At 37.9% G+C, this 15,639-nt stretch overlaps 1 protein-coding gene across 2 annotated transcripts in view; it reads right to left on the reverse strand.

Annotated features, from left to right (window-relative positions):
- Window positions 1-15,639, reverse strand: part of rnf123 (ring finger protein 123) — a 237,633-nt gene that overhangs the window by 171,846 nt on the left and 50,148 nt on the right. For both annotated transcript variants that reach the window (XM_087304671.1, XM_087304672.1), the window contains exons 25-29: window positions 10,347-10,430; window positions 7,155-7,262; window positions 4,873-5,050; window positions 4,720-4,794; window positions 384-471 (exon numbers count right to left, since the gene is read on the reverse strand). In XM_087304671.1, coding sequence (XP_087160797.1) covers window positions 384-471; window positions 4,720-4,794; window positions 4,873-5,050; window positions 7,155-7,262; window positions 10,347-10,430 — 533 coding nt within the window. The remainder of the gene's footprint in view (window positions 1-383; window positions 472-4,719; window positions 4,795-4,872; window positions 5,051-7,154; window positions 7,263-10,346; window positions 10,431-15,639) is intronic.

The following is a 15,639-nucleotide window of genomic DNA, read 5'->3' on the forward strand; positions in this document are numbered from 1 at the left end:
CATAAAAAAACCCTGAACAAACAAACAAACTAAACTAAATGTAAAACAATAGAAAACGCATCAAACACAATGCAAAACAACACAAAGATAAAAGCAAAATGAAACAAACTAAATAAATCAAAAACAAAAGGAACACAAACGAGTACAAAGAAATCCAACATAAACAAATAAAAAGATAAGCAAGAAGAACCAAAACAAAAACACTAAACACAAACAGCCTTCCAAACAAAACAATCCAAAACAAACAAAAACAAAGCCGAGTAAAACAAAAGCAAAACTGAACCACTGAAAACAACAGAATGTGTGCAAAACATTTGCTTATATCAGTTTGAAGTGCTTCATCTTGGTATATTCTAAATAAAAACATCAGCTTAAGCACTCACTGTTCTTCTGGGATCCTCTCGACGGCCCGCAGGGACTGTGGGTAACACACGTAACTGGCCAAAGCCTGCATCAGTGAATCTTTGATATCTGTAATGGAAAATAAAGAGGAAGAGAGGATGTTCGAGGAGATTTTATGATTCAATCAATTGTTCAGCAATAAAGTCTCCACTCTGCATGTCCCAGTTCACTATGAATTATTTAAGAAATAGTGGGTCGCAAACGGAAATGGCCATCAAAAAGGGAAGATTCAATGAATCCTCCTGTCTTAATGCACCAGACATTGTGTTAGAAACTTTCATATGCTTTACATGTTTGTTTATATAACTGCTATTGAGCAGACCAACGCACATTCTCACGTTCATTTCATCGTTAGTAAATCCAAACGTGAGCGTGAAATCTGGCATACGCAGCGCTGATACATGAGGCCCCAAATCTGACCAGCAGGCCATACATTTGACACCCTTGCCCAAGAGAGATTATGCAGCGACATTGATGCGATCCGAGACCAGTGAAGAAATGATGTCAAGGTCTCCATAATCCTGGACCAGGCCGTATCCTGAGCTGATGCTGTGGCGGTCATGGAGGAGCGGAGAGCATGAGTCATGGAGCAGCGGAGAGCATGAGACTGGTTCCAGTGAGACTTCCAGTGGGCCAGCCTGATCACCAGCCGGTACCCTACTCACACCTGCAGCTTCACCTCGATGGACGTCCAGCGTTTTCCAGCCTCCAGCGCCTAGACTGCAGCTCCGCACAAGAAGTTTAGCCAGAAGAAATGGTCGTGCCCAACTGAACCTGGTTTTAGAGATCTGCACCGGACTAAATTTTAAATCCCGCTCCCGCCAACACCCACCAAGTTTTAGCCCTAACCCGACCGCTCCCGCTTACATTCAGCATTTGTTGTCCCGCTGCCCTACCCGCCCCGTTTTCTACCCACCGCGCCCGATCCCGCTAAAGAGCGATGGGGAAACAAAATCGAAAACCACCCAGCTATACAGAGTCCAGACAGTCTATAACAAGCTGTCTGTATAAACACACACACATAAGCACCAAGCACACACACACAGACAAAGCTCTTTCTCTCTCTCTCATTCGCCCGCGCGCGCACTAACACACACACACACACAAGCACCAAGCACACACACAGGCAAAGCTCTCTCTCTCATTCGCGCGTGCACACACACCTCTCATTCGCGCGTGCACACACACACACAGCAGCAAACAAGCTAAACACAGCATCGCTCTATTTTATTTACACACATACATACGGGTGCTCGCTCGGGAGTCGGGAGCGATATTGCTAGACGGCCCGCTCCCGTCCTTAATTAAACCCGTTACCGACCGCTCCCGCGCTTTATTCGGAAATGTATTATTTTATCTGGTCGGGTCCCACCACTCCCGCGGGACAGCCTCGGGAATGCAGACCTCGACCTGGTTTCTCTCAAGGTTTTTTTTTTTCCTTCACTTTGATCAATTGGTGAATTTTGTTCCTCCATATTCGCGGCTGGCTTGCTTGGTTTGGGACTTGCGGAGCTCCATATTGATGGATTTGCTCTTCAGTGTTTGGACTTTCAGCAGTGAAAATCAAAGCACACTAAACTGGACTCAATTGAACTTCAATCTACATTGTAAAAGTGCTATAGAAATAAAGATAAATTTAACTTAATTGAATGAATTTCTCTTTATTGAGGGAAAAAAGTCCTTGATCAACACAAAAACATACAAAAAAACAACAACAAACAGACAGATTTTCTGATATAAAAAGCTCGCTGAAGCATTAAACTAATTCATATTAAAATACAGTTACTAAAAACAACGTATTTGGAAACAGAGCCGACAGAAAACAAGATAAATATGCAAAAAATAAATAAATAAACATTAATAAATCCGCCAAGTCAACCAAGTCAAAACATAATGAAAAGGCTGCTTATGAAATGAAAATGTAAACAAATGGGTCGTGTCTAATAACGTCTGTTCATCTGCATATCGTAAAGCGCTCGTGATTGAGTCGTCGAGAGCATTTCATCGTCCTCACCTAAAACGGGATTAGGGAAATACTGCGGCTACAACTCATCACACAAATGACTTCATGTTGCCTGAGAGCTGAGAGAGAGGAAGCTGTTAATTATACCTTTACGTGAGAAATGAAGCGAAGTGATGAACGGTACGAGCCAGCGGCTATATTAGGTTAAAGAACTCCCATTAAAGCAGCCACGAATTGATTATTCTACGTATTTTTGGGCCTGCGCTGTTCTGAGTCTTTTCCTGCAGTTAATGGTGGAAGAATATTAACACAGGCGGGGGTGTATGGAAGAATGGATGGCATGGGATTGGACTGATGGATGGAAAAATGTATGGATTGTTAGAATAGGTTGATTAATAGATGGACGGGAAAGAAAATAGACATGCGTTGGAAAATAGATGGTCAGATGGTTGTATGCATGGATGGATGGATAAATGCAAACAGAAAAAGAGTCTGACAGGTGGACGGATAGGTAGGTGGATGAATGGATGATGGGTAGGTGGATGAAAAACAGATTTTCAGATAGATGGATGGGCGGATGGACAGACAGGCAGATGATGTATGGAAAAAATGTCAGATGGATGGAAAATAAACTTTGAATGATGAATTACTGAGCATGAACAGACTATTTGATGAATGAGTGTATGGATGGTTGGACAGATAGAAAAACTAACTAGGATTAAAGGATGGATGGACGGCTGGAAAATAGAATAGACAGATTATTGATTAAAAATGGATGGATGGACAAACGAATGGATAAATGGACAAACAGATGGATGAATGGATGATAGACTGGACAGATGATGGACAAATGGATGGATGGATGGATGGATGGATGGATGGATGGATGGATAAACGGATGGATGGATGGATGGATGGATGGAAGGATGGATGGATGGATGGATGGATGGATGAACAGATGAATAGATAAACAAATGGAAGGAATGGACAAAGAAATGGATGGATGGATGGATGGATGGATGGATGGATGGATGGATGGATGGATGGATGGATGGATGGATGGATGGATGGATGGATGGACATATTGATGGATAAAAAAATGGATGGATGGTTGGAATATTGACTGGACAGATGATGGGCAAACAGATGAATAGATGGACAAACAAATGGATGGATGGATGGATGGATGGATGGATGGATGGATGGATGGATGAACAAATGAACAGATGATGGACAAACGGATGGATGGATGGATGGATGGATGGATGGATGGATGGATGGATGGATGGATGGATGGATGGATGGATGGATTGATGGATGGATGGATGGATGGATGGATGGATGGATGGACAAACGGATGGATGGACAAACAAATGGATGGATGGATGAACAAATGAACGGATGGATGGAAAATAGACTGGACAGATGATGGACAAACAGATGGATGGATAGATAAATGGATGGACAAACATGGATGGATGGATGGATGGATGGATGTATGTATGTATGGATGGATGGATGGATGGATGGATGGATGGATGGATGGACGGACAAACAAATAAATGGAAGGATGGACCTATTAATGGATAAACAAATGGACTGATGGATGGAAAATTGACTGGACAGATGATGGACAAATGGATGGATGGATCAATGGATGGATGGATGGAAAAATAAATAAATGGATGGATGGATGGATAGATGGATGGAAAATAGACTGGCCAGATGATGGACAAATGGATGGATGGATGGATGGATGGATGGATGGATGGATGGATGGACAATCAAATGGATGAATGAATGGATGAATGGATGGATGAACAAATGAACGGATAGATAGAAAATAGACAGGACAGATGATGGACAAATAGATGGATGGACAAACGGATGGATTGACAGATTGATGAATAAGCAAATGGATTAACAAACGAATGGATGGACAGATGTGGATAGTTTAATGGATGGATGGATGGATGGATGGATGGATGGATGGATGGATGGATGGATGGATAGAAAATAGACTGGAAAAATGATGGACAAACAAATAGATGGACGGACGGATGGACGGTCAGACAGACAGACAGATTAGATAGATAGATAGATAGATAGATAGATAAATAGATAGATAGATGATAGATAGATAGATAGATAGATAGATAGATAGATAGATAGATAGATAGATAGATAGATAGATAGATAGATAGATAGATAGATAGATAGATAGATAGATAGATAGATAGATAGATAGATAGATAGATAGATAGATAGATATTCTTTGAAAAATGCACTGCTACAACGTGTGTGTATCGGTGTGTGTGTATCACAGTCCATGTATCAGTGTGTGTTTCTCTTACCAGTGCCGACGATGCGAGGATCAGCGAAGTGTTTGGCGAGAATAGCTGCGAGCTGAATGAGTGTGTCCTCATAACCTGCAGTCAGAAACACTACATGAGTGCCACACACATACACACACTCTTTTCCCTCACTGGCAGTAAGTGAGAGAGAACCTGGCAGTTCCTCCATGCAGTTGGAGGGGCTGAAGTAGTTCTTGAGGGCGCTGTAGCTGTTCATGGCCACGTTGAGGTAGAACTCAGGCATGAAGGCGAACAGAGAGCCGGTGCCGTCTGAATGCTCGATGGTCTGAATACACACTCGTAGGAGCCAGTACACATCCAGCATCTTTTCCTACACACACACACACACACACGTTTGTTTTTGTGAAAAGTGGGGACATTACATAGGTTTCCATTCATTTTATACTGTCCAAACCGTATATTATATTGCCCTCACCCCACCCCACCCCTAAACCCAACCATCACAGGAGACTGTGTGCAGATTTACTCTCTGATTAAACTCATTCTCTGTGATTTATAAGCATTTTGAGATATGAGGACGTCACCATTGTCCTCATATTTCACCTCCTTTTTGTAATACCTGTGTCATACCCATGTCATTATACAGATTTGTGTCCTTATATGTCACAAAACACGTACACACACACACACACACAATTACACTTTTAAAACTAATGAACTGTTTTATATATTTGCAATTGGGCAGACGCAATGAAAAACATATGCCAGAGTAGATGGTGGTTCATTCCACTGTGGTGACCCCTAATAGATTAGGGACTAAGCCAAAGGAAAATGAATGAATGAATATCTCCCTAATTTTTGCAGCTTAATAAATAAATACCTAAATAAAAATCCCTTGTAAAATAGATTATTGTTTTTATTTTTTCATATTTATGTATTTTTGTACGTTAAAAACAAAGAAACAAATCAATATTTTCGCTTAATCTGCATTTTCAGCAGCTAAACACTGGACATTCTTGTAAATAATATGCTTATTTTAGAACACATGCATTATTGTTTTATATTTTTGTAAACACTGCATTATTAATATTGTCACGGTGAGATAAATAAATCACATGACCCATGTAAATAGGATTATTATTTGAGATGAACGAATAGAAAACTTTTTACGTTTTTGCAAAATGTGCAACTAAATAAGTAAATAAATAAATAAAAGGAGCCAATTAAAACTGACACATTATTATACTAGATTTATGCAAATTTGCAGCTGAATAAATAGCATCTCTTTAATTTCTTTTGTATTATTGTTTAATATTTGTGCAGATAAATGCATAGAGCAGTGTTTCCCAACCCTGTTCCTGATGGCACACCAACAGTCCACATTTTCATCCTCTCCCTTAACCAAACACACCTGAATCAACTCATCAGAGCATTAGAAGAGACTCCAAAACCTGAAGATAATGGTTCAGCTAATAAATGAAGATAATGGTTCAGCTTAACCCTAACCTGAAGTTAATGGGTCAGATAAGGGTGACATCCAAAATAAACTGTTGGTGTGCCTTCAGGAACAGGGTTGGGAAACGCTGGCATGGACAACAAAAATCTCTGAAACTGTTATTCTTGCATTTTTGTAAATAGCCATTCTTTCAAGGCTGTCAGGGGCTTTGTCTTTGTCGTAGTTTTTGCCTTTATATTGGAATGTATTTATTTATTTGTTTATCTCCCCCCCCCTTCTTTTTTATTTTATTTTTATCATTTTTTTTATTTATTTATTTGATTTATTTGATTTTCTTTAAGTTGTCACTATTATTTATCTATTATTATAATTTATATATATTTTTTCTAATTAAATTCTAAGTAAATGTTATTTGTATACTATATTTATAAAAAATTATATAAAACACAGTTAATAAAATTAAATTAAATTAAATTAAACAAAACAAAACAAAACAAAACAAAATAAAATAAAATAAAATAAAATAAAATTTAATTAAATTAAATTAAATTAAATTAAATTAAAAATAAATAGCCATTCTAACTTTAACTTAAATGTCGGCTTTTTATGGGGGACATCGTCAAAACTAATTACAGCACCTCACACTGTGTTCAAGCTGTCACTATTATTTATCTATTATTATCATTTATATCTATTATTATTTTCTTTCTAATTGTTTCCTTTTTTGGTGATTGTAAAATCTAAGTAAATGTTATTTGTATACTATATTTATAAAAACTTTAATAAAAACACAGTTAATAAAAAAATTAATAAAATAAAATAAAATAAAAATGAAATAGCCATTCCAACTTTAACTTAAATGTCGGCTTTTTATGGGGCACATCGTCAAAACTCATTACAGCACCTCACAATGAGTGTTACCTTGTAAAATTAAAGTAAATCATGCAGGACACACACAAAAATGACAGCTGCCTTCCACTGTTTCCCAGTGTTTTTCTGGCCAGAGTGTCAGCGGTACCTTGGAGTAGATGGTGGCGTTGATCCAGGCCAACCTACGACTCAGGTGGTTCAGCTTTTCTGCAAACACCTTTTGGCTCTTTTGCAGCTCTTCGAGAATATCCGGCCTCTGCCAAACGAAATAACACACTCACATAAACATTGATCAAATAAAGAGACTAAACAAACAATAATAGAATAAAAAAACAACAATAAAAATACTGCAAAGCTTCTTAAAGGAAACCTTGGGTTTCAATACATGTATGCCTTAACACAGGGGTTTTTCAATTCGAGGCCCACCTCACTCTCTAAATGTTTTTGATGGCCCAAACTGATTTTCTAGAGAAAATGCTTGTTTTAAAGCTTTATTTATTAGCTAAACATTTCCTTTGCATTCTATAATTTTTTTCTACATCATTTTATTAAAAAAAAACCTAATATATATATATATATATATATATATATATATATATATATATATATATATATATATATATATATATATATATATATATATATGCATACAAAATGTTAAATTTTAATAATATATATTTTAATATTTAAAAAAATGCACATAAAGGTCCAAAACTCCTGAATTCTTTATTAATTTTTTTTTTTTTTAATAATAGTATTTGGGACTTTTTCTTCAATAAATGAACCTGACAGGACAACAGGAGATGGCAAAAAAACTGCTGTTTTCAATCAGATTGACTACTGGTCATCTATTGATCTACTAATCATATCCATTAAAAGTAAATGTAAAGCAACCTAAAAACACACTCAATCTGTTGAAACACACTGATCTGATGGCGGTTGGGTTTGTAGCTGGACATTATTGGAGTTTGCGTGCGTCAGTTATTAAACACTCGCAGGAAGTTAATGTTAACTAATAATAAATAATAATAATTCCTTACATTTATATAGCGCTTTTCTGGGCACTCAGAGTGCTTTACACAATGGGGGGAGGGGGGGTTGTCTCCTCATCCACCACCAGTGTGCTGCACCCACCTGGATAACGCGACGGCAGCCATTTTGCGCCAGACCGCACACCACACACCAGCTGATTGGTGGAGAGGAGACAGTGATGAAGCCAATTGGAATATGGGGATGGTTAGGAGGCCATGATGGACAGAGGCCAGTGGGTAGATTTGGCCAGGATGCTGGGGTTAAACCCCTACTCTTGTTCGAAGGACATCCTGGGATTTTTAACGACCACAAAAAGTCAGGACCTCGGTTTGACGTCTCATCCGAAAGACCGCACTCACTGAGCATAGCGTCCCCATCACTATACTGGGGCATTAGGACCCACACAGAAAAAAGGTAGGGCGCCACCTGCTGGCCTCACTAACACCACTTCCGACAGCAACCTAGCTTTCCCATGTGGTCTCCCATCGAGGTACTGACCGGGCGCAGCCCTGCTTAGCTTCAGTAGGGGAGTTGCAGAGAGCTAGCTGACGTGACGCAAGCGCAAGCTCCTTATTATAACTATGCAGATATTTTAAAGTGTTCACATAAAGCACGCATAGTTTGTGAATCAACGGACTTGTGCGACTGATACAGTACGAGTCACGGACGTGACGCAAGCGCAAGCTCCTTATTATAACTCTAATCATCATCTTTACATTTCCGAGACTGTTTGGCTTATACAACTAAGACCGTAGTCCTAGTTGACACGAAGCACTTGGAAATTTAAGCCACAGTCTGCTTTGATCATTTGATCATTACTTTGATCATTTTATTATATGACACATTTAATATTGAAATCAAATAATTAGAGTATAATATTGAATTTAATTTTAAGCTATCTCGCCGCCCATCGGTCGAGAATTCCCGCCTTAATATAATTTATATAACAGATCTATTTGGTTCTCAAATCTCATTGGCTGATAGCCGTGCGATAATCTGCAATAACAGCACTCGTACAGCTTCTTGTGTATTACTCCTGCCACATAGAGTGAAAGCAGATCAATAAACTCACTACAAATATTGCACAAATATTGACAAATATTGCAGCTGTTGGACAACATAATGTACTTTTGAGGCTTTTTTAGTCGAGAATGTAGCTGGTTAGATTGCAACTATGCAGTTTACTTATACGGATAGTGCCGATTTTAAAATATTTATAATTTTGGTAGCCATTAGCCTGTAATGCTAAGCAGAGCAAAGATGGTTGACGTTCCACCACAAGATGGTGACAGAGACCGCATAATAAGTCCTTAGGGAGAATAATTCAGCGTAAATGTCAAAAAACAGCTGATCAAATCATTATAAATCTGGTGACATTCTAAGATGATATCTCTCTTTTGTTTGTTGTAGTGCTGTATTTATACCATAGTAATCTGCTAGTGTTTGCTTTGCTTTGGCTTTTTCTTGATTAATTATTGTGATCTCCCTATTGCAACAGAGAAATACTGGGAAATCTCGGTAGACTGATGGCATTTCATGCTGTTCAGTCCTATAATCTTAAAATATGAGCATAATCAGCTGTTTTGTCATCACTTTAGACGTTACGCTAGAGCTGTGGTGGTTTCTGCTGTTCTGATGTCAGCTGCAAATGTGAATGAATGGTGGAAGAAAGTAGTTCCTCATACAAAAGGGTTTTTGAGACTCTCAGTGTTTGATTCTATTTTTTACATACAAAATTATGGTGTCAAACTGTTGTATAACGCAATATCAAACTCATAGCAGTGCGATATGGCTGTATATCAGCACTGGTGGGACACAAAGGCACTTGGCCAGCGGCCTCAAGCCAACGAACGCCTCCTACCAGTAACAATATACAGCCATATCTCATTGCTACGAGTGGGATATTGCTCATGTAAATGATGCCATGTATATAATCATGATGACGGAACATAATACTTCACTGGATATTTTTCAAGGCACTAGTATTCAGCTAAGTGACATTTAAAAGCATTACTAGTTTATGCAAGATAAGGTAATTAGGCAAATCATTGTATAACGACGGTTTGTTCTGTTGACATCGAAAAAAATTATATATTGCTAATAATATTGACTTTAAAATTAAAGTTTTAAAACAGTTAAAAACTGATTTTATTTTAGCCAAAATTATACAAATAAGACTTTCTTCAGAAGAAAAAAATATTATAGGAAATACTGTGAAAAAATTCTTCCTCTGTTAAACATCACTTAGGAAATATAAATGCACAGGAGGTATAATCATTTCGACGTCAATTGTAAACAGGGGTCCTACTCTGCTCGGGCATCTTGCGATCTTCTCCTCCGTGTCTTTCAGGGCGACGGCGTATTCGTGAACATCATCAGAAACCACCACCATCTGCAGAGAAAAACACACACAGAAAGAAAAAATGAACTCACCGTGAGCTTATAGCTACAGAAAATTGCCCTTGTTCTCCTGTGGCAACATAATCGCTAGCCGGAGTTCAAAATAACCAGCAATTTTAGAAGTAGGAGAAAAGGGAAAATTATCACCACAGTGACCTTGTCCTGTTAGAGGAGACAGGGTTTCAGTGGGTGACACCGACCACAGCACAGATCCTCCTGATAGAGCCTCTTTACAAGACACATTAAAGTGGATGTCTGTCAAAATGTTCGATGTGTTACAGAGATAGTTCAGACAAAAAAAATACCCTCAGGTGGTTCAAAACCTTTATGAGTTTCTCTTTTGTGCTGAACACAAAAGGGGATACTTTGAATTATGTCAGAAACTGGTAGCCACCGACATCCATTGTGAGAAAAAAAAGATTCTATGTAAGTCCAGGGTTACTGGTTTTCGATAGTCCTCAAAATATCTTTGTGGTAAATAGAAGGGAATAAAAAACTCAATATGATATGTTAGGTAGAGGATAAGGTAATGATTGAATGATACACACACACACACACACACACACACACACTATTATCAATCACCTCTATCAATATATTTATTTGTAGAGTTTCAGTTTAAACATTTAACCAAAATTGAATATAATAAATAAGTCAAGAGCCATATTTCTCAGAAAACATATTTCTAAAGATGCTGTTGACTTGAAATTTCCCCGGATGTTTATATCAACCAAAGAAATCCATATATGCAAAGTGAACAAATCTAATTATTTTACAAATTAATTATGCAGAATAAAAAGATGCAGGGAAGAAGTGTTGAACACATGAAGAAACAAAGGTGTAGAAATGCAGTGAAAGCCCAGACAGCAGCTGAAATCTCTCAGCAGTTCTTCAGCAACCCTCTGCCCTTCCTCAGTGTAAATGAATATCAGCTGCTTCAGTCCAACATCTACAATAGCAGGAGGATAAAGATGAACCCAGTTTGGACATTTCAGCAAGACAATGATCCAAAACACAGCCAAGGAGACTCTCAAATGCTTTCAGAGAAAGAAAATCAAGTTGTAGAATGGCCCAGTCAATCACCTGAACTGAATCCAATAGAGAATACAGAATAAAGCTCAGATTTGATAGACGAGACCCACAAAACCATCAAGATTTTGACACCTGAGCAATGCATGAGGCTTCATTCTCCATATGAGAGGCGTCTTTAAAACTGCCATCATTAAAAAAGCCTTACATATAGAGTATTAAATACATTTCAGTAGTTCAACAATTTCTCTTTCTGTCATTCCATTGTTATTATCCAATTGCACGTCAACAGCTCCTTTAGAATTCTTATTTTCAAGATATTTACATTTTTAGACCAGAACGCCTACGGGCGCACATATGAGAGCAAATGCATTTGCTATTTAAACAGCGTGGCGCAAAACGTCAAAACCACTCTTCCGCCAAGCTGAAACTAGCAAACAACAATTGCGTCGCGCCTTGTGCCACATTGCACCGGGGTGTATGATAGGGACCTTTGAGTTCCAAACTTCACTAGAGCACATTTCGATGGCAGGCTTTTATAATTCGAATATTATGCAGCCCATTTCCATTATGAAAGGGTGCTTTAGGCTGTTCCCAAAATATGAGGCTGAGATTACATATTGATATTATGGTCAGGCAGTTCTCTGGAAATCAGTGGAAATAAAAAAGTGAGGTGCGGTGGAGATGTTTCACGCTGCTACTGGATTCTCCAGCATATCAATATTGCAGACAGGCCTTCTGACGGCACTGTGCCAAGCCAATTAACAACGCTTTTATGACGTCTGTGTAAGTCAAACCAGACAGTTTTGCTTGACAAGCTGAGGCGTAAATCTCATCAGGATCCAGCAGAGTTCCAGAAAAATCACGAGCCACTTTCAATTTGCTTCCGAAGTCATAAGGATCACATCGATAACAGACTCTTCCCTTTCATTTGTAAGGAAATTTGATTTGTGCAGCAGTTTTCACGAATTATCCTGCTCTAAAGTATATAAAAAAAGTGTCTGACAGATTTAAATGAATGCTATGTCGTGTCAGCAGTGGGGAAAACCTTGAGACCTATAAATTGAAGAGTAAACCCTTTTTTTTTCCTTCATTTCTTGCTGGCGTGGTTAAAGATTTTGGCTGCGAACCAAAAAGGCTGTAAGTTCAAATCCCACAAGCGCTGACATTGGTGCTTAACCTTGGGTTACCCCTGACTCTGCACATCCCTTCGGATGAAAGGGATTCCCTAAATGACTAATTAGCAGAGTTTACAATGATCACTCGCAAGCAATTAAGGAAGGAAAAATATTGGCTTGACAGAATAGTAAAATGGGTATGAGTCCCAACAGCGAGTTGAGTTCCGGCTGGTTATTTTCTTACTATTTATTCAGAACAGAAGTATTTAATGTTTAATTCAAAGAGTACAATATTTAATTTAATATTTCATTCAAATCTTCTGCAACGATATTTAACTGTTTACAGTTTTTCCTGTTTGCTTTGACCTGGTTAAAAAAACTAGGAACCACTTTATTTTCATTATCACTATCCAAGCAGAGCAGAAGACAGGTCTTGCAAATGTGTAAACTCCTTCTCATTGGGTTGACACATTTTCTCCCACCATTTTTCAAAACAGTTAACACGGATGTCATTCAAGCAGTCCAAACTTCATTGTTTTAGCTATGATAACCAAACAGAAATCATCTACACCTAGACATTAGAACTACCAACATCAGAATGAAATCACTTAAGCACCGGTTTGACACTCCTTCACACAAATCTTCAATTAGCAATCAGTCTGCAAACATTAAAAACGGTGGAAGGTTTGTGTTGTTCCGTGCCAGCATGGATGGAGGAGGTCAATAGTGGCTACGTCCTACACCCCCTATAGATTTGACTGTATATTGGTTTACATGTGTTTTCTCTAATATTTACAGTATTTTATTACTATTTTTTGTCTGCTTATATATATATATATATATATATATATATATATATATATATATATATTAGGGATGTAACAGTATTGTAAATACCGTCATACCGCAATATTAATTTTTTTCAATATTACCATAGTCGCATGACTCGGTAAAACTATAGGTCTTCTGAGAAAATTTGCTCAGGCGAATGAAGCGAACGGGAGGTAGCGGAAACTACAATTCCCATCAGCCCAGGCGTGGCCATCATCCTCTGCGGTCTGTTGTTTTAAATCGGATGTGTGGAAGCATTTTGGTTTCTCTCTAAAAAAAAGGGGGGGGGGGGGGGGGGGTTGGGGGTGTTGTTGTTGACGCCACGCGTGTACTGAATAGTGGTGTTGTCGCGTCGGGCGGGACGGAGGGTGTGTCGCGTCGCGGGGGCACTTTTGATCATTTTGGAAGGGCACTTTCTATCCAAGACTAAAAAGGGCATGTGCACTGCACAGGTTGAGCCCTATGTGTGCACGTGCCTGCAAGTTGGGGAATACGACTAATAACAGTCATGGCGACTGCAGAAACACAGCACACTGTTCAGATTGATGCAGATATTGACTTGTACCGCAAAGAGATCTCTATCTCACTCATGGCTTGTCCTCTCAAGTGGGGGAAAGACAATGCACAACGTTACTCACTGCAGTCAACCTGAGCCAAGTCATATCTCTGTCCCAGAAACCTCAGTCCCAAATGAGAGGTGTTTTTTCTGTTGAAGGGGACATTGTAAATACCCAGAGATCCCAGCTTTTACCAGATTATATTTATATGATAATTTTCCTTAAAACCCATCTCTATCTAAGTGAGTGAGTGATTAAATGTTGAATGTGATGAGATTTCAACAATACTAAATTGAAACTTTATTTTTTTTACATGGTTTAATAATTTTTTGTTAATAAAATTGAAAAATTGAAGTTCCTGTTTCAAGGCTTACAGATAGATGGCTAATTTGTATGTCATTGACACTTTTGGCACTTATTTGGAGTATTTTCATTAGTTTTGTTTTTCCTGTATATGATTCAATAAATACCGTACCGTGACATTCATACAGAGGTATTACCGCACCGTGAAATTCTGATACCGTTACATCCCTAAAATATATATATATATATATATATATATATATATATATATATATATATATATATATATATATATATATATATATATACAGTATTTCAGTTTTCAGCCACACTTTGTTTTCAATATAAATTTAACCAAAGCATTTCTTATTCTGGATTCAATTATTTGCAAAAAGGCAAATTTGACAGCCCAAATAGACAGCAACAAATGGTGTTGGCAATAGGCTACAACGGCAAGCAATGGTGCACTGATTCACCCTGAGTTCTGTATTTTGTTGTCCATTGTGTAATGATTAATTAAAAGAGCTCATGTACTTGTTTGCCAGTTGTGTAAAACTAGCTTTTGTTGCATATTTTAAATGTTTTGACACGATATGTGCGCTTTGGAAGCAAAATGTGTCATTTTGACCATGAGTGCCGCTGTTTAGGCCTGTGTGTTAACTGTTTTGAAAATGTGGAGTTTCAGGTGACGGCTGCATCAACGCAATCAAGAAAAACTGTAATTTGTTTTACATTTATTTACACCTTGTTGACCAATTTACGTATTGCAAGCACATTAAAAATACAATATTCCTTAACCAGATGGTTTTTTACTTCAGGTATGTGGTTGTAATGTTTCAAGTTGACTAGTTACACAATAAAAAAAAAATCAAAATCAAAATCAAAATCGTGAATTGGTCAAACTTTATGAAACTTTTTTTTTTGCCACATCGCCCATCCCTACGTTGTATTTTAATGAACTCCTCCTAAGGATTTTATCAGATCAACACCATAATTGGATATTGTCACCTAAAAAGGGGTTTTCAAACTTTTTTAGCCGAGGACCCCTTTGTGTAGGGCAAATTCTTTAGGGGCCCACCAAAAAATAAAAACAATGCAAAAAAAAAACCCCTCAAATTATCAACTTTACTTAAAACATTTCAAATTGTATTTTTCATGTTCTGGATTAATTTTTGTGAGATTTCAGTTGAGTTGACAAGGTTTCAATGCTTTAATCTATTGATCAAATCTTCAAGCGCAGTGTTCATTGTGGTCTGCTCTCACTAGATTCCATCAAGCCATATTTTGTGTACAAGTCATCACTTTTACACAGTTTTTATGCCATTTTTATGCGTTTTATGCCTATGCACAGCTAGGCTCTTGA

Source organism: Danio rerio, chromosome 22 (assembly GCF_052040795.2).
Source record: "Danio rerio strain M-AB ecotype USA chromosome 22, GRCz13ab, whole genome shotgun sequence".
Lineage (NCBI taxonomy): Eukaryota > Metazoa > Chordata > Actinopteri > Cypriniformes > Danionidae > Danio > Danio rerio.